At 46.5% G+C, this 18,239-nt stretch overlaps 1 protein-coding gene across 2 annotated transcripts in view; it reads right to left on the bottom strand.

Moving 5' to 3' along the window:
* Positions 1-18,239, bottom strand: part of QRFPR (pyroglutamylated RFamide peptide receptor) — a 41,178-nt gene that overhangs the window by 11,808 nt on the left and 11,131 nt on the right. For both annotated transcript variants that reach the window (XM_019522045.1, XM_019522046.1), the window contains exons 2-3: positions 2,894-3,052; positions 706-767 (exon numbers count right to left, since the gene is read on the bottom strand). In XM_019522045.1, the coding sequence (XP_019377590.1) occupies positions 706-767; positions 2,894-3,052 (221 nt within the window). The remainder of the gene's footprint in view (positions 1-705; positions 768-2,893; positions 3,053-18,239) is intronic.

Genomic DNA, 18,239 nt, shown 5'->3' on the forward strand with positions numbered 1-18,239 from the left:
AGTTAGGGCGGCTAGGAGCTGGAACCAACTTCCAAGGGAAGTGGTGCTGGCCCCTACCCTGGGGGTCTTTAAGAAGAGGCTGGATGCCTACCTGGCTGGACTCATTTGAGTCCTGTTTCTTGTTTTGGGGTTTTGTTGTTCTCCCGCCCTGGCAGGGGGTCGGGCTAGAAGATCTACTAGGTCCCTTCCGACCCTAAATCTATGAAACTGAAACAATGACCTCCATAACTAGACACACAAGGTGGAGCTTGAGCTAAGAAGTCAAGCTATTCTGCATGATGCATACTTGTATCTTCTCTGGATCAGGCTCCAGTGGAGACCTGCAACACTTCCTCATCAGTGGGTTACACTGGTTGTCTTCATAACTCCAGTCATAAGTGTGTGGCAATACAAAACAACCCAGCCTGCATAAATCCTTCCCAGAGTAGGTCTCCAATTTGAAAAAATAAAAAAAAGCTACCCACAGTATATTGTTTGTGATGGCATTAAAATAGTACCTCTACTTTTTTTCTTTAACAATGACACTACTTGATACCAGGATACGAAGTCTGCTACTGAGCCAGTTTATGACTAGTTTCTGTTACCTCCATTTTAAGAATCACTCTTCACAAGTCTTTGAGATTTACTCAGTCCTGTTACTATCCCCTTCAGTAACACCCTACAAGATCTAAGTTTAAATTGGAAATGCCATTGAAAGCATCCTACCTCGAGTTGCTGCACATGCCACATAGGTGACCCAACAATAGCTGCCAACAACCAGACTATGCCTGTAAACAAACAAAAAAACAGCAAAGCCTTTTAAATACATAGTAGAATAGGAAAGTGAACATGAATGAGTTTAACTTTTTAACCATTTCTATTGGCAAAAAAGGTGATTTGGAATACTGGTATTGCACATAAAAGCTACCTTTCCCCTTTTTCTCAGGTACTTCATTCCTTTAACTCTCAGTGTGCTTTAATTTAAAGGTAGGCTATTTTTGATACATAAACATCTTTCCCATGACCTGCAAGTGTATTATTGCCCAGTGTTCTCTCTTGCATGGCATATATGAATCATGGATATTGCCTTGGTAGTGCTTATACTTCTTCATCTGGGATGGTAGGTTTCAGATTTCTCTTCTAGACCACCACAAAAGAAGGAAAATAGATATAACAAATTTATCAAAAAAGTCTAGTTGAAGCCTAGTCAAGTAAAACATACTGTATTTTCTCACATACCAAACAAACATTTTCCCCCCAAAATGACCCCCCCAAATTAGGGGGTGTGCCTTTGGTGGAGAAGTTGTTTTCACTGTTTTCTTCACTGGAAAAGAAGCATACCCACGGGTGGATCCAAAGGGGGTGTAATGACACCCCTCCCACCTTTTGGGTCATACTACAGAAGCAGTAGCCACAGCCATTAAGTCCCCAAAGCAGATAAGTATTCCTCTTCTTCTCGTCTGTGCTCACCAGCAGTCTTCTCCCCTATCGCCACCATCCCTGGCTGGGCTGCACAGGCAGCCAGGCTCAACTGGGGATAGCAGCAGCAGTTGTGACTACAGTGGGTAGGTTCCTCCTCCCTGGCCAGTCCCCTCAGATGTTCCCCACTAGCCTGGACACAGGCTAAATGAGTGGGGGGGACCTGCCCAGCACCACCACTGATGTTCCTGGCTCCCATGTAGCCTGATTGGAGAGGGGCGAGAGCAGCTCTGGATCTCTGTTCATCAGCTGGTGACGGTGGCAGTGGTGGGTAGACAGGGGGTGGAAAATTTACCACTGGAAGGTGGGGGAGGGGGGAGCGGGTGCTGAGAGCAAAGGGATTGGGGTGGGGGCAGAAGGGGGAAAGATGCACAGAATTCTTACCTTATTTGGGAACTTAAGAAAGGTTTCTGGCTGCTGTTCCCATGGTATGTTCTGCCTACCCCAGGAAGCTGATTGCTTATCCTGCACCCTCCTTTACAAAATCCTGGATCCACCCATGAATGCAACTGCCAAGAATGGTGACACTGGTGTCTGACTCAGGAAGCAAAATGGGAGGAGTCCTGTGTTAATTCTCATGCAGGCATATCTATTGGCTGAACACTGTAGCTTGTGTCTTCAGTAGCAAGTGAGCTGCTGGTAGTATCCTCATAAGGCTTGTGATGCGGAAACAACATTTGATTTGCAGGAATTTTATATAAAGAACTACTTACAGTAAAGAATGAACACTCCTGCTACTGCCCTTGTAAAAGTCTGGGAGGGTGGGGGTGGGAGGGGGTTAACCTTGTGTGACAAAGTAAGCCCTCCTGGGAACAGTGTCTGGGAAGTGTGGCATCACAAGAGGTAGTCTAGGGGAGACAGCAAAAAAAAAAACAAACAGAACTTCCTGCCACATCTGGTAGTTCTTGCTGCCTGACCCAACTGCCTTCTAGGATGCTGTATTTCCTGGATGCTGTGTTCCCAGGAGGACTTGTCACAAAATCAGCCATGATTCTGAGGGGAAAAAAGCCTGTAGTCTGCCTTTCAAAAATATTTAGGGGCACATTGTATGCAAACAAAATAGTATTCTGGATTAGAAATCAAGTCTTAATTAGCTACACATATGCAGTATATCAGCAGGGACAATCACTATGGTTTATGTTGGCTAATACTACTCAGTACTAGAAACAGAAAAAGGAAACCAGATCGAGATTGATGATAGGGTTAATTTTCAAAATAAAGGTAAGATAGAAAAACTAAGACAACAAGGAAACCTATCAGTCCAATTTAACAAGATCTGGAAAATATGCACAATATGTGAGAGTCACATTATAGAACGTTATTAGACTCAGCAGCAATACAACCTCTGTAGTACTGTAAATATCAGGACTTCCATATCGGTTAGACATATCATTATATAAATGAATACCTCAGGAATACTGGAGCTTGACCTTACCAAGCATTGTGAAAGCTCTTCTATTTGTGTACTGCCACTTCATTTTTAAAGGATGCACAATTCCCTGATGCCTTTCCACAGCAATGCAGGTCATCGTAAGAATCTCAGTAACGATTGCGGTGGATTGAACAAATGGCACCATCTTGCAAGCAAAGGCACCTGTAACAATTAAAGATTAAAACAGATATTCAAGGCACTTATCATAAACACCGAACCTAGGTAGTCAATACAGAGCTAAGCTATTCTTAAATTCATATATTTATCTTATTATGAGAAGTCTGTACATGTGGTCCCCTGTGTTCCTATTATATTCAATACCATTCAAGAAGCTGTCCTTTCAACAATTTAAGGCTAGAAAATAGTTGTTTCAGTAGTGCTGCCCAGCTCCAGAACAACCTAAGGGCCTTGTTACATGTTACACTGAGCCATACAAATGTTGATCAGCGTCAGTGTTCGTGTGAATTTGGAGCAGTCACACTCAGTGACTCGGCAGCTGCATGGCATGCTCCATCCGCCCCACCATCGCAATGTTGATGAGCTGCCTGGTACACTGAGGTATGCAGAAAAAACATTTAAAGCTGTGTTGATGTCTGAATCGTCGAATCTTTCAGAACCTCTCCAAATTGATTCGGAGGGTACTGATTTGGACAGATTAAAGGATCTCTTAATTCAATTTGGATTCGGAGATTTGACCACCAAATCGGGCCTAATCTCTGCTAAATCAAATCAGTGACCAAAGCTTTGCACAGCCCTAATGACTGCCACTTTCTTCCATGGGAGGCGCACACATCTCTCATTTATAACTTCTCCCTTTCTTCATCATTCTGTTACTTTCAGTTATCTCCAGTTACATTCCCCTTTCCATTTTCCTTCTGAGGTGTTTTCACATTCTTCAGATATTTGTAGGCTTACATTGGCCTGTTAAGTACCATTTAAGCAAGCTCCCCATATTTACCTAACATGAAAATGTACTTCAATTTTGTTCTTTTCTAACTTTACCTTTCTTGTCAATATATTTGTTAATGCTACTGGCAGAACTTAATGCAATTTCACAACAGTAGCATCAAATATTTAAGCCATTCCACTTGTGCACAGCTGGCCCAGACAAGAGTACTTTGGCTTTTATAGCTGTAATAAGTCACTATGAGCACATTTTTAATTTCCAGCCTGATACTATTTAATCCTTTTGAATTATTCATTTTCAAATATCTTCCAACATAACAGATGTAGTTGGAATTAGCACTTCCCAAATGCATGACCTTATAGTCACAGAATCATAGGAAATAGTGCATCTATGGGGCATCCCAAAAGCTCACTTATTCCACCTCCTACTCCAACCCAAGATCAACCATTCCTGACAGGTTTGTCCAATTTATTCTTCAAAATGTCCAGTGAGGGAGACCGCACAACTTCTCTAAGCAATACGTTCCAGTGCTTAGTAACCTTACAGTTAAAAAGCCTTATGTCCAACCTGAAACTCCCTTGCTTCAATCTGAGACAATTACTTCTTATCTTATGCCGGGGTGGGTAAAATACAGCCCACAGGCCACATCTGGCCTGCCAACTGGCTGGATCTGGCCCACGGCTCCCCACACAGTGCTCCACATGGGGCTGATCCCCCCACCCTGCTCCTGCTGGAGCAACCCACACCGCTCTCCTGCTGGCCTGGGTCCCAGCCAGTACACAACTTCTGGCAGAGCTGTTCCCTGCGTGGCTGCAGCCAGTCGGATGCTGCTCCGCTTCCCTCACCTTCAGCAGGAGCCACCAGGCTGAAGCTTCCCCCCACTGATCACCTGCCCAAAGCAGTGCAGCAGGGGCAGGCACAGGAGGAACCACCGCTGGAGGCGAGGAGAGCAGATCAGCACCTGGGCACAAGGAACAGCCCCACTGGAAGCTGTGCATGCTGCCTGGGGCCCAGGCCAGCAGGGCTGCTCTTCTCCTGCCATTTTGCTCTGGGTGGGCAGGCAGGAAGCTTCAATAGGGCGACTCCTGCCCAGCGTGTAGAGCACCAGCTCAAGCTCCCAGCTGTCTTCCACCCACCCACAGGTCTGCAGCTGGAGGCAAGGGGAGCAAAACAGTCCTACCTTCCTGGGCCCCGGCCAGCGCGCACAGCTTTGGATGGGACTGTTCCCAGTGTGACGGCAGTCAGCCTGGTGCTGCTCAGCTACCCCTCACCTCCTAGTGACAACGTGAACCCAGGCTGCAGTGTAGCTGCAGCCACACTGGGAACAGCCCTGCCAAAAGCTGCATGCTGGCCAGGGCCAGGACTGACAGGTGTGGGCAGGAGCATGGCACAGGCTGCCCCAGGTGGGACTCAGCCCCATGCAGAACACTGTGGGAGCAGCATAGGTGACACATAGGGAGGGCACCCCGGGCATGTGCCACCCCAAGATAGTGCCCCCACTCCCTGGCTGGTGAGGGCCAGAAAGAAGCACTAGCGGTACTTCCGGTTTTGCTGCTGGCACATCCAGGGTTGGCAATCAGGACGAACTCTGTTTATGTACCCCTTACCTCTCCATCCCTCCCCTGATCCCTGGCTGGCTCCCATGCAGCCACTCCCACAACATGTGCACGTGCCCCCTCCCCCCTCACTGGGCAGGGCATCCAGGGAGCTGATCACGCCTGTCCCACTCCCAAGCACTGCTCTCTGCCCACCTAAATTCCCACAGGGAGCTTTGGTGAGTTGTTGTGGGAAGAGGGCTGACCTGCGACTGCTTGTCAAGACTCCCTATGTGGCCCTCAGGACCAAATAATTGCCCACCCCTGCCCTATGCTCATTTATTACTAGGCCTGTGCAGAGCAGCAAGTATTTGCTTCAGATTCAGCCGATTCAGAGGGACAGTGATTTGATTCAGTGCCGATTCAGAGATCTGACCATAGACTACCATGGGGAAATCACTAGAATACCTATAACTGTCATTTTTGTGGCAGATTTGGATGAAAACAGCAGAAATGGTATCCCTTTTGAGGGCATGAAGCCTGCCAAGTTTCAAGGAGATAGGAGCAAGGGTTGCTGTGAAAGTGCACCACAAGGTTCTGAAAGGAAATAAAAAGAAGCAAATGGGTGCGGAGTGAGGAGGGTGGCACTCACTCTAGCTGCACTTGCAGCTTGGGGAACCCCAGCAGTGGGAGGTTCACCTTCAGGAACACAAGCTGTTCCACCAAACCAGGATCCAGAGGTGTGGTGGGGTGTTGCAACATACCCAACAACGCTGAACACCCTCTTGCTTGGAACACTGGTCAGTGGACAGGACAGGTGTTCCTGGGCAACCATGGCCAGATCCTGCCACACCTGGCTGCAGGTTACCAAATGATCGCGGCGCAGGGGCTCCATATCCTTGGCAAGACAGGTAGCCACCAAGGCCTCCATGCTACCTGCCTGATGGTGGAGTCTGGTGCCTCTGCACCCTAACACTGAAGCCATGCCCTTGGCCCATATTGGCAGTGGCTGTAGTGGAGGAGGTTGGCTTGTGGTTGGAGTGCTGGAATAGGAAAGTGGATCCCCTTTTCCAGGTCCCCCCACCTCTGCCCTTCTGTCTCCCAGACTCTGTTCACCAGTACCACCATCCAGCGATTGAGGGTTTTACTGCTGCAGACACTCCCCTTCAACCTTGGGTGGCACATGCCTGCCAGCACATGAACCATATTGGACTGCAATGGATCCGGCCATTTTTTGATACCCTCCTTCAGCTGCTTCACCAGTTCCTGCATCTCTGGTGAAAGCAGATTGCCCCAGCCAGGAACACTGATCCCCTGGAACGACTCCATTTCATTCTCAAGCTCCTTCACTATGGGGGATCACTTGGCTAAGGAGGGCATCACCAGTGCTGAGGCTCTTGGTGGCCTCAAGGAAGGGCTTGAGGACCACCAAGATCTAGGAGATAGTATCCCACTCAGCTCTATTAAGGGGGCCGCTGATCCCAATCTCCCCAAGAAGAGCCATCTCATGGATGGCCTTCTGTTGCTCATCCAGCTTTTTCAGCATCAGGTATGCAAAGTTCCACTGAGTCTCCATATCCTGCATGATTTTGTGCTGTGGGGTGCTCAGCTCTGCCTGTTTGTCCCACAGTATCTTGCTCCCCTTGATGCTCCAGAAGAAGTAGTCTGCCACCTTCCTGCATTTCAAAATAAGCTGGCTGGTAGTGATGGTGCCATCACCAGGAGCCCTGTCCCCCTCCAAGGCGTCTCTGACTATGAGGTGAAACTTGCATGCCATACAGCAGATGCCAACAAAGGAGAGCCTACCGACACCCTGACTGACTGCACTAGTGCCCTGTGAAGGAGAGGTAGGCATGGTCTCTACCCTAGCTACTCCAGATGTCTGAGGTGAAGTGCAAGGCTACCTGCAGCCCTGCCTTGAGCAACTCCTTCCTCAAGTACTCCTTGCATGCCTCATAAGGGAGGGCACCACCATCCTGCTAAAGGTAGTGCACTCAGTATGATGGGGCCATGAGCTGCCTGAACCCTGGATGCTCAAAAGGAGAAGGGCTGGCCAACCAAAGCAACCATCTCCCCAGTGCTCTAGGTGTCCTCGCTCAACTACAGTACATGCCCCTCTTTGTCTCTGCCTTTTCCCCGTTAGTTCAGGGTAGCCTGCCTCTGCTTCTTGGGGATGGGGGCTTTGGACTGAGAAGGGGACTTCTTTTTTGGGCATGCTCCCACTGGTGCCAGGCTGAGGAAGAACAAGGGCAAGGGGGTGCTGCCTCCTGAGATGCAGCAGCATCCCTGTGGTAGTGAAGTGTTTCACCTCCTTGCCCTGGATGATCTGCCTTTGGCAGTGCTGGCAGGTAGAGTACATGGAATGATCCCACTACACCACCCACCCACCTCTGGGTTGCAGGTGGGGATCCTGCCTTATCCCCTTCATCCCCAGGCAGAGGCACAACTACAAGAGAAGATGAGCCACCTGTCCCCACTACCTCCTCCAAAGTGCCTTCCAAAGAAGACGACCTGCCTCTACGGGAACCTTGAGAGGTGTGGAGCACAAACTCAGATTCCCCCTCCTTCCCCAGAATTTCCTTTGCTGTGGCCCTCAGCAGTTCTGCCTCCAGATCCAGCTGCTCCTCTGGCAGTAGGAGGTTCATGCTGGGAACTGAAATTGGGGTGAAGATGTCATACTGCTGCTGGTTAGTGGTGTTGGTGCAGGTGCAGGCATGGCTACCACCTCCTTGTTCCCACTAGCAGCAGAAGACTCACTGCTGCCAGGAAAGAGGGTGTGTATTTGTTTGGGGTGGGAGGAACCTGCAGCTCTCTCTCTGCCCCCACTCTCTCCCCGCCGCAAGACCTGGCACCTGCCTTTTCATCATGTTTCATAATGTTTGGTGGCTGCAAAGTGTGAGCGTATGTATAATAGTGTGTCATCACTATGCAGGAAAGCACAACGTATGTCAGGGAAAACACAGATTGTGTGGCAGGGAAACAATCATGACAGACTAAGAACAAATAAGAGGATTTTAGGGGAAGAATAAGTTGAAAGGAATGGATAGGGATAACAATAGGGATAGTAGGCAAGGGTAAGTAGGAAAGGACTGGATACAACATACAAAACAACAGACTAGCTTGCAAGCCAGAGCCTTTCAGAGACTGCTGCTCCAAGAGAGAGATAGCTCACAAAAAGGCACAGATCACTTGAGAGACAGCTTAATATACTGTTTCTACATCCCTCCCCCAGAGTACTGTGATTGGAAGGGAACTCAGACAAGGAAAAAAAAAAAAAAAAAGTCACTGGCCAGCTCCAAACGTCAGTATCAGAGCAGCCTCTTCCCGCCCCCCACCCCCTCAAGCCTTTTCCATATATAGAAGATCACCCTATCCCCCTCCCTCTTCTCAGTTTGTTTTCTGCAAGTCTTCGGACCTTTAAAATGGGTCTTCCGATTTGATTTGGATTCAAAGATTCGGCTGCTGAATCTCCTTCAAATTCGGCTACCGAAGCTTTGCACAGCCCTATTTATTACTTTTCCCTTTAAAATAATTTGAAGACAATTCTTTCCATTTTACTATCACTTTTATATCATTACGGTTTGGCTTTTTCCTTTTAAATAATTCATTCCCCCCCCCCTTTTTTTTTTTGGACGAATTGTACCTAGAATTATACGGAGACAACCCAATAAAACCAGAAAAGTTGTAGTGGTGAAAAAGGGCATTATACATCCCCATATATTTGATTTTATTGAAAATAAATTTGAAGTAGTTTTTTGCTCATTCTACAGACTATGAGATACAGAAGACAGAGGAAAAATAAAAAGGTATATTAAAAAAAAAATCCAGACCAAGGCTCACTCCTGCCCTCTGCTGCATGAAAAAGGTTAAAGCAATGGTGCTCAACTTTTTGAGCCCTAAGGCACCCATAAGGTAGACTAAGCTCTGAGCAGGGTGAACCTGCTCTTTCAAGCCCCTGTGTAATAGGGAGCCTGAGAGCTCCTATTACTTTAAGATGGAGCTACAGCAAACTAAACTGGCCTTGGGCAGGCTGGTACCCAATACATAGGCTAACTGCTTGTAAACCAGCTTCCAACTAACAGCCAGATCTACAGCCACACAGGTAGTGGCTGCCCCTGTTGCCCCGTGGGGTCAAGCCAACACTCAGGATCTCAATATCACGCTGTTAGACAGGAGGGCGTGGTGTACAATTGCACACACAAAAAAAAAAAAAATCAGTTAGATGCATACACCCCCACCAGGAGTGCGCGCGCACGCACACATGTGCACACACACACACCACCCTCCCCCCACCAACTCAGGCCCATACACATCCAAAATTACCAGCCTAGGCACATGCACACCTATCATCAATTCAAGCACCTACACACTATACATACCAGAAGTTAGACAAAAATCAACTGTCAATACCCACACACTCAGTACGCATACACAGATTACTAATTCATATATCATGCACACAATGACATGTATGAGAACTGGTGTGTATACACACACACACAGGTAAGTTCCTACCTTGGATGGTACTGTGTGTGTGTGTGTGTGTGTGTGTGTGTGTGTGTGTGCGTGTGCACACACACACACGTGCACTTGGGGTACCTGGGATACTTAGGGGAAGGTTAAGGTAAGAGAGAGTTAAAGTGTAGAGCGTGAAAGTTGTCAGAACCAGAATTAGAGAGAAGCTGGCTGAGGAACTGAAGCTTGGGGTTACTTAAAGTCAACTGGCCCTGCGGTTACTTGGGCTCACCTGGTATCAGGGTGGAAGCAAGGGAAAAAGCCCAGTGGCAAGGAGGGAACAGCCAGGAGACAGAGGCAGAAAGCTAGGATCAAGGGAAAAGGCAGTGGGGACGAGGCAGCTCAAGGAGTCAGTCTTCACTACCCCTTTTTAAAGGAGATCACAGGTAGTCTGCTCCAATGGGGAGGGCCTGTCCCAGAGGGCTCCAGGTGTTCTTACTGAGCAGCCCTGGCACAATGGTGGGCTGCCTCATCTTTTGTTTCTTGAAAGCTGAGGGTGGTTCCAAGGGCTGGGTCACTGGTCCAGGTATTGGTGTTGATGGTTCGGTCATTCAGAGGGAGCTATTTTTAGACCTACTGCCATTGTCTCTCAAGCACCCTCACATTCATCTCCATTCATTTAGGAACCAGGTTGCACAGGAGGGGTAGGTGTGAGTCATGGGTTACACAACCAGGCCTGGGGACAAGATGGAGACTTGACAAACAAAATGGAAACTTGACATGACTCATGCTAACTTGCATATGTAGGCCTATATCATATAGTATCAGTAAAACACTAATATAGAACAATAAAAAAAAACCCACACAATATAAAACAATAATTATACAATATAAAAGAAGGAGAAAATACAAAACAAATACAACTTGCTACCAAAATAAAATGCTGAAGCTTATCCTATGTCTTAGCTCACTTATACTTATGCATAGGGAAGAGAGAGGGAGAGAAAAAGTCAGAAATGGTTGGGGAAGGGGAGGGAATGCATTTTTAAATAAAAAAACCCAAAACAAGAACTGGGGGTTTTGCTACACCCCTCCCAGAGACGGTTACAGAGCACCGAGGTGCAAACAGGACCCATCTACAGCCTGCTCAGAAGCCCAGAGCTGCAGTCAGTTGGGCCAAGCCCTAACGGAGAAAACAGCCTAATCTTAAGACATAGAAAGGGAACACCTGCGAGTGTCTGCAGAACCACAAAACCAGATGGGGCTGGATTTAAGTGACACAAAGCCATTGCCTGAGCCCAGGAAGTCAGTGTGGCCCTGCAGGGTGAAAAGGAAAACATTTGTGAATAGGAAAAATGAAGGGGACTGCTTGGTACAGGGGGAGTGTGGTCAGGGCCAGATTAATGCATAGGCAAACTAGACACATGCCTAGGGCCCTGATCTTGGGAGGGGATGGCAGCAGAGACTGGTCCTTCTGTCTGTGGTGGCGCTGCAAATGGCCCCATCCACCAGGGAAAGCCCAGAGCTGGCTGCCTTCCCCACCCCTTGCCATGCAGACTGCGGGAAGCAGGGGGCTGGCAGCGAGGAGCTGTACATAGGCTGTGCAGAGCCCCATGTAAGAGGCTGGCAGGGCTGCACTCTTTGCTACCACTGAAGCACTGGCCAGAGCTGCACATCACTGGGCATTGGTATCTGTGTGGGTCCCAAGGGCAGCCCTGCTGGCAGCGGGGGCTGTGCACTGCTCGCGCCGGGGGAGGGGGGGGGGGGACAGCTTCCATACCCACCCACCCTCAGAGACCACAAAATTAGCCCTTAAGACGACTAGTGCCCTGTGGCACAGATAGGCAGGATGGCCCACTGAGTGTTTGGAGGTCAGGATAGAGATCAGCAGGGTTTGGGAAGGATCCAACAACAGCTAGTGGATCAGGACTCACTCTGGGACCCTGGGCAGCCTCATTTTATCCCATTTTATTGATAAATTAAAAAGCAGCAAGGCAAAAAAGAACAAAAGAGTGAAGGTATGCAGAGCTGGAGCCAAAACAGGAACTACACAGGCACAAGGGGGGCTTCACAGCTCCTCTTGAGGCCTGGCCCTAGCTTTGCAGGATATCTTGTGGCTCTACCTCGTCTAGCAGCTCATCAGCTCCCAGCTCCAAGTATTAGGCTGCCAGAGGTCGGGGACTTTTTTGACCTTTGTGGCCTGTTCTGCTTCAATAAATTGAAGAAGCGACCCTAAAGACTGATATGGAGTTTCGTTGTCTCCATGTTTGCACCCCAATCTGAACAGAAACATTCTGCAGAACAGCATTCACAATTCTTTCTATGGTAGCCCCACAAATCACATAACTCAAGGACTTTGGTTAATATACATTCAAAAGATCAGAGGAAAAGAACTGTACTCCTATGGGTGCTTATACACATGCTCTGGGGGGCATAGAGGGCACTTTAATTAGCACAGATCCAAGAACCATGCTAATTAAAAAGTGCCTGGAGCATCACATGCATCAGTGCCCCCACGCTGAAAAATGGCAGTGAGGCACTTTGAACAAACTATAGTTCTAAGTGCCCAGCCGCCATTTTTCAGCATGGGAACTCTGATGCATGTGACGCTGGAAAGCATCAATTTCCACACTCAGAATTACATTTGGGGAACTTAAGGTAAGGTTAGACTGCATTAAATACAGCCACCCAATCTAACTTGGCTTGCTCAGGTGCAGACCTCACACTTAAATCCTTAGTTAGGTCAGTGTAAGTGTGAACAGTACAGAAATTCAAGAAGGTTAGATCAGTCTAAAATGGCCAACCTGATCCAAATGAACTGTACTTCGGAGGTAGTTTAACTTAGATTGGGCTCAGCGAGACCAATTTAACTGAACTTCTGTAACTTCTCAGTGTAGCCCCAAGGCTAAGAAAGCCCAGACACTGGCTGCAGCCCCAGGGCTGTGTTTTTTTCTACTCACCCCCTTGCATTAGGCTTTTTAAAACACCCTGGTCCCTTGTCCCTTCCCCAGAAGAACAATTGTTCACCACAGACCAGCCAGCCCCACCAAAGCCTGCCAAACTCCCCATCCTGCAAGCTGCTCTGGGTGCTGGGAGCCAATCGAAATAAGTTAGGGGGAGGGGGGGAAGCTCCCCCATCCCCCTCAGGGACCTTATTAGCCCCCCAGACCTCCCCACCTCCTGCTTGCCCCCTCTGGTTTCCCATGGACTTCACTTGCCTCCCTCCAATCCGCTCCATGGACCCTGCCACCTGCCCTCCCCATCCGGACTTACTTTAGATCATGTGGCCATTTTAAAAATTTGATCTAACCTCCCCAAATGTCTGTACATAACCCAATGTCTCAATTTGCCTTCTCTCTGCCCCAGGCTGTCAGAACTTTTCATTTTAAAACAGAAGAAAATATACAAAATTGTTACTTCAATATTTACCAAAACCTTTTCCTTACTCAAAGCAAAGATTTTATTAACCAGTTCCAATAAACTGCTAAAAACAACACCGAATATCAAAATGCTTGAGGAATTAGACTCAAAAGTGTGTTAAATGTCCAAAAAAATTCTCATTTTCACAGGATTACTTAAGCATTTTAGTTATAATTGCTTCTCCCTTTCAAAGAATAAGAGGTTTCATCAAATTACTCCCTATAGTCTGGTTATAGTCTGTTGTAAGTGGACTATTCATTTAATTAATACATTCCTTCCACTGATTTCACACTCAGAGGACTAAAAACATAGATGGTATTTCATTAAATTCCTCTTTGCATCTCTACTGCATTATTCCTACCACCTCATATGCAGGGCTTAGCTGTCTTACGTCCTTGTCCGCTTAAGATTTCACCTGACTGAAACCAAAATACTGTAGAAAAAGCATGTGGCTCCATGCAAAGGAAAAGTTAAACTTCTACTTCCTTTACTAAGGAATATTATTCATTGAGCCATTGCAGTTAATTTTGTTGAGGAAATTCACCATTACATGTAATAGATGAGTATTATCTGGCTCATTTAGCTTAAGTGGGATTTGTTTGCTTTTAATTTGACTTCAGGGAAGAAAACAAGTTTGTTGTTCAGTTATATATGGCAACCACAGAATTCTCACGTATCAGCTGCGATAATGCTATGTATTTATTCTTACATATTTTTGGAACACATGAGAATTACACTCTACTTTTAAAAAAATAAAGGGCTTCTGCAGATGCTGCTCTGACATGCTGTAATTATAGCACATCAAAACAGACTTGATTAATTAGCAGCCAGCTTCTGTGTTTTGAAGTGGAGGAATGCTGATGCGTGAAACAGTGGCAGGAGTGTTTGACTAAAGCTTGTTGAATGAACTTTAGTTCAAGCACCCCACACACATTTTGAAGCACAGGAATGCTGATACTTGAGATGCTAAAGCAGTTTAATTAGAGCGGCTCCTGGAGCCACTCCAATTAAAAGTGCCTGTATCCCCACCCCTCTACTCCCAGAGCACATGTAAAAGTGCCCAAGATGTTCTGTGGTGATCTGAGGGTTGGTCATCTTGACTGAGTAATCATGGTTGGCAAAATCCTTGTTTGGGAGGTACACCACTCTTGTCTCAGCTATTTTGTGACTCAGATAGCAATTTTTCTTTTAAGAAAAGTAAAACCTTTTGTACTTGTTTGCAAACAAAGCCTTCCAAAACTATACAAAAATCTAACTGATACAACCACCATTATGTCCACCTGAGTCTTCACGTGGCCCGAAACAAATCCTGTAAGAGGTATTAATTGCTACTATTCAGCTGAATAACACATCAACTTAGATGCCCATTATAACAGATTAATATGTCTGAATTGCTTATTATGGTCATAGAAGGCTAAATCACTTAAGAAAGTAAGAGGATCTTGCTATAAAGATCTGGACAATCTATTAAGAGTCCATAGTATTCAAGGAAACCCTACGATGGGCCTGGGAACAAAATTAATAGCTTTACATGAAGTAAACTGGACAGTGATTTGATGGCTCATTAGAATTTACCTGCTCCTTTGCTAACCTCTCCAAATTAATAGCAACCCTGTTCCCTGTTAGATCACATAATTTCTGCTATCTTTTGCTTGTTTTGTAACTACTTTAGAAAACTTTTTTGTTCCACGAGTTTACTGGCCTCCTGGATTTCTTTAACTCCATTATATGAAAAGTCTCTAGAGAAAAGCAGATACAACCAAAGTTAAGTATAACAAACTTTTGTTTAATCTGGGAAAGATGGCATTTCATCTCTAAAACTTGGTCCAACATGTCTCCTTGGCTATACAGTTAAACCCAATAAAGAGTACCAAAGAAACTTTGCTTCTTCATATTCCATGGACAGTTACTGTGCTAGCTAAACTAAACCAACTTTACACTCTCACATATTACAAATCACACCTTCATGTTATTGTACAGATATAACACAAATCTACATATTCAACTGCAGTACAATGTCCTGCTTTTATCAGTCGTGTCATTAAGACTCGACTATAGTACTTTTAAGCTAGAGTGTTCATGGAGCCTCAACAATCCGAGTCTGATGAAATCTACAAGAGACAGGAGAGAGTGCCCTTCATACATACTGAACTAGACTAGAACATAAATAGTATAAGCAAAACAAAAGGATCCATCATTCCAAGGAAGGTATTGAGGAACATTACAAGCTACCTATTGATTAACTCCAAAAAGCCCTAAGCCACTGTCCCGTCTCCCACAGCACAGCCCATGGCCAGCATGTGGTCTGCTAGCTAATGCTGAGAGGTGTCTGCTTGAGCAGGGAGTAATGGGAGAGAGAGAAGCAGGAGGAAGCCAGGCAGACACACCCTGTATGTACAGTCTCTGCCAGAGCTGCAGCCAGGGAGCACAGGGGAGGGGCCAGCCCTACTGGGCTGGAGCAGAGTGCATAGCCCCACCCAGCAAAGCATCTGGGATTCTGGGGGAACTGATTTAACCTAAACTAGGAAGGGGTCTGGGACAGACATTGCATAAGCTGGCTTGACCCAAATTAGTTAAGTCTGATACTACATTCAACCATGTTTATCTCAAACCAGTTTCAGCCATTTTGAAACTGGTTTATATGCACTGAGCTTCTGTTCTGTTACGGATTTAAACCAGTTTCTAATCAATTAAACCGGTTTGTGTGTAATGTCTGTCCCTACTCTTAGAGTTTAGTGCAGTCACAAATTAATCTGTGTAACAGGGAGCCCTGCCTGCCTGTGAGGCTGGAGGGAAAGGCAGTTAAGAATAGGAGTGCAGGTAGCCTGAACCTGGCACTAAGACAGGCAGGCAGCTAATGAGTGGCCAGCTGCACCTGGCTGCTGGTAGCAGCAGGCCCAAGTGATTTGCTGAGTTTTTCCAGCAGAGACTCAGAGCTTGAGTTAGGGGATTGAAACCCAGCCTGGGGCTACATAAAGGCGAATAAGGGCTGTGGGTGCTGTAGGAGCTTGGCAGATAGCCACGTTCCCCTGGGAAACTGGGGGAGAAAGACTGCTAAGCAGGTAAGCCCAGGAGGAAGAGGTCATCTTTCTTTTGTGAAGTGGACAGTTTGTGCTATTTGGCTTGATTTGGACTTGGGTACAGGAGGACTGGGTTGTGGTTACAGGGGTAGAAGAGGCTGTGTAAAGGGGCACTGGGTGTGCCCCCTTGTTTTGTAATAGGGGCTAGGAAACAACCTCCCAGCTGGGGGCAGACACTGGTAGATGGAGATGGCTATTGAGGTCTAAATCCCAGAGGCTGAGATCTCTAATCAGTGGACCAAGGTGGATATGCCTGGAGTAAGAAAGGGACCCAGGTTTTGACAGCTGTAGTCTTGACAAGATCTCTGAAACCCTGCATAGCACATTTCTCTCTAAATTGCTCATTACTGATTATTCTTACCACTTAAGGTCAATTACCATGGGGGGGGGGGCAGGAAAGAGGGAGAGGAAGGAGTACCCTTCTCGAGGTTTGTTCACACAGTGCTGGCAAAGGTACAAGCTTGTTACACAGGCACTAATTCTGCAGGCTGATCTACTTGAGTAGATTCCCTTCAGAAACAATAGGACTGTCTGAAGTTCAACTGTCTTTCCACATCAACCAGTTATAGAAAGGCTCCAGTTGCCTTTCCATTTGTTTGACAGTCTTCATTAGTCACAAATGCATTTAAAGCTGCAGCTTTAAATCAAGGATGTGTTTTGTATTGTCTTGACTGATTTGTTTTTGTTTTTTTCCTGTGGGCTTAAAAAAAGAAGTGTGAAGGGGCACATTTCTAAAGGTGTAGGTACCTGTGTAAGCATAAATACTCTCCTTTTCCATCCCTCCCCAGTGGAAAATTACCTTACTTTTTAAAACTTCAGTTAAGTTTGAAATGTTCTGAAAAGTGAAATTTGTTTAATCGAAGGTAAAGAACAGACTCTTGTCCCGTACAGAGGCGGATTAAGATTCATTGGGGCCTTTGCCAAAACAAACTTGGAGGCCTCCCACACCCCATTATAAACATGAATGCATCAAAAAGCACTAATAAATAGACCCGTTAAGGTGTTTACACAGTGCATTAGTAAATAAAACACAACATGCAATGTCAAAATTAACTACTCAGTTTTGCGACACACAAAACTGAATAAAACAACTGCCTTATGAAAATTACTCAGATGCATGCGATCACCATAAAGATATAACACCACAAAAGCATCCTGGTGCTTCAAAATGGTGGCAGGTTGCTTGAACTAAAGTTCGTTGAATGAGCTTTAGTTCAAGTGCTGCCACCACCATTTTTAAGCATGGGGACACTAACACATGAGAGACCGTGGTACTTTAATTAGAGTAGTTCTCAGAGCCACTGTAACTAAAGCACCACTCCCACCACTACAGCACATGTAAAAGTGCCAAAAGACAGCTGCCTGAGCCTGTCCAGCAGGGCTGAGGGGGATGGTGCAAGTCTTCCTGGCTGCCCAGGGCTGGGTGGTCTCTGGGCCAGGCTCTCAGCCACCTGTGGTTCTGTTGCACAACCTGAAACCCAACCCATCTGCATGTCTGTATGCCTGCCCCTCACTCCTGACCCACAGTACCCTGCATCCTGCCACGGTGTGCAGGGACTACCTTCCCCCAGGCTCCAAGCCTCACACACGAACCCACAGCTTCCCACACCTTCACAAATACCACCCCCCCACACACACAGTTCAAAAACAGCCTCTCATTATTTACATACCAAATATCTTAATTTTTAAGTTTGTCTTATGATTTTTGACTGGGTAGGGCTGGCAATACTGCACTGATTTTATGCCCCCCTCCTGAACTTGGTTGGCATCTGATACCTACAGGTAAACAAGCTGCTCTTATTCTCTGGAGCCCTCCTAAATTTGCATTCCTGCAGGACAGGTTTCTAAAGACTTGCTTTTTCATACCCAAGGGATTTCTGACATCTTTCATATCTCTCACTACTCTTCATTTCTTTTTTTTTTGGGGGGGGGGGGGGGGGGGGGGGGGGGGG

Source organism: Gavialis gangeticus, unplaced genomic scaffold (genome assembly GCF_001723915.1).
Source record: "Gavialis gangeticus isolate Ggan-Ray unplaced genomic scaffold, GavGan_comp1, whole genome shotgun sequence".
Classification (NCBI taxonomy): domain Eukaryota; kingdom Metazoa; phylum Chordata; order Crocodylia; family Gavialidae; genus Gavialis; species Gavialis gangeticus.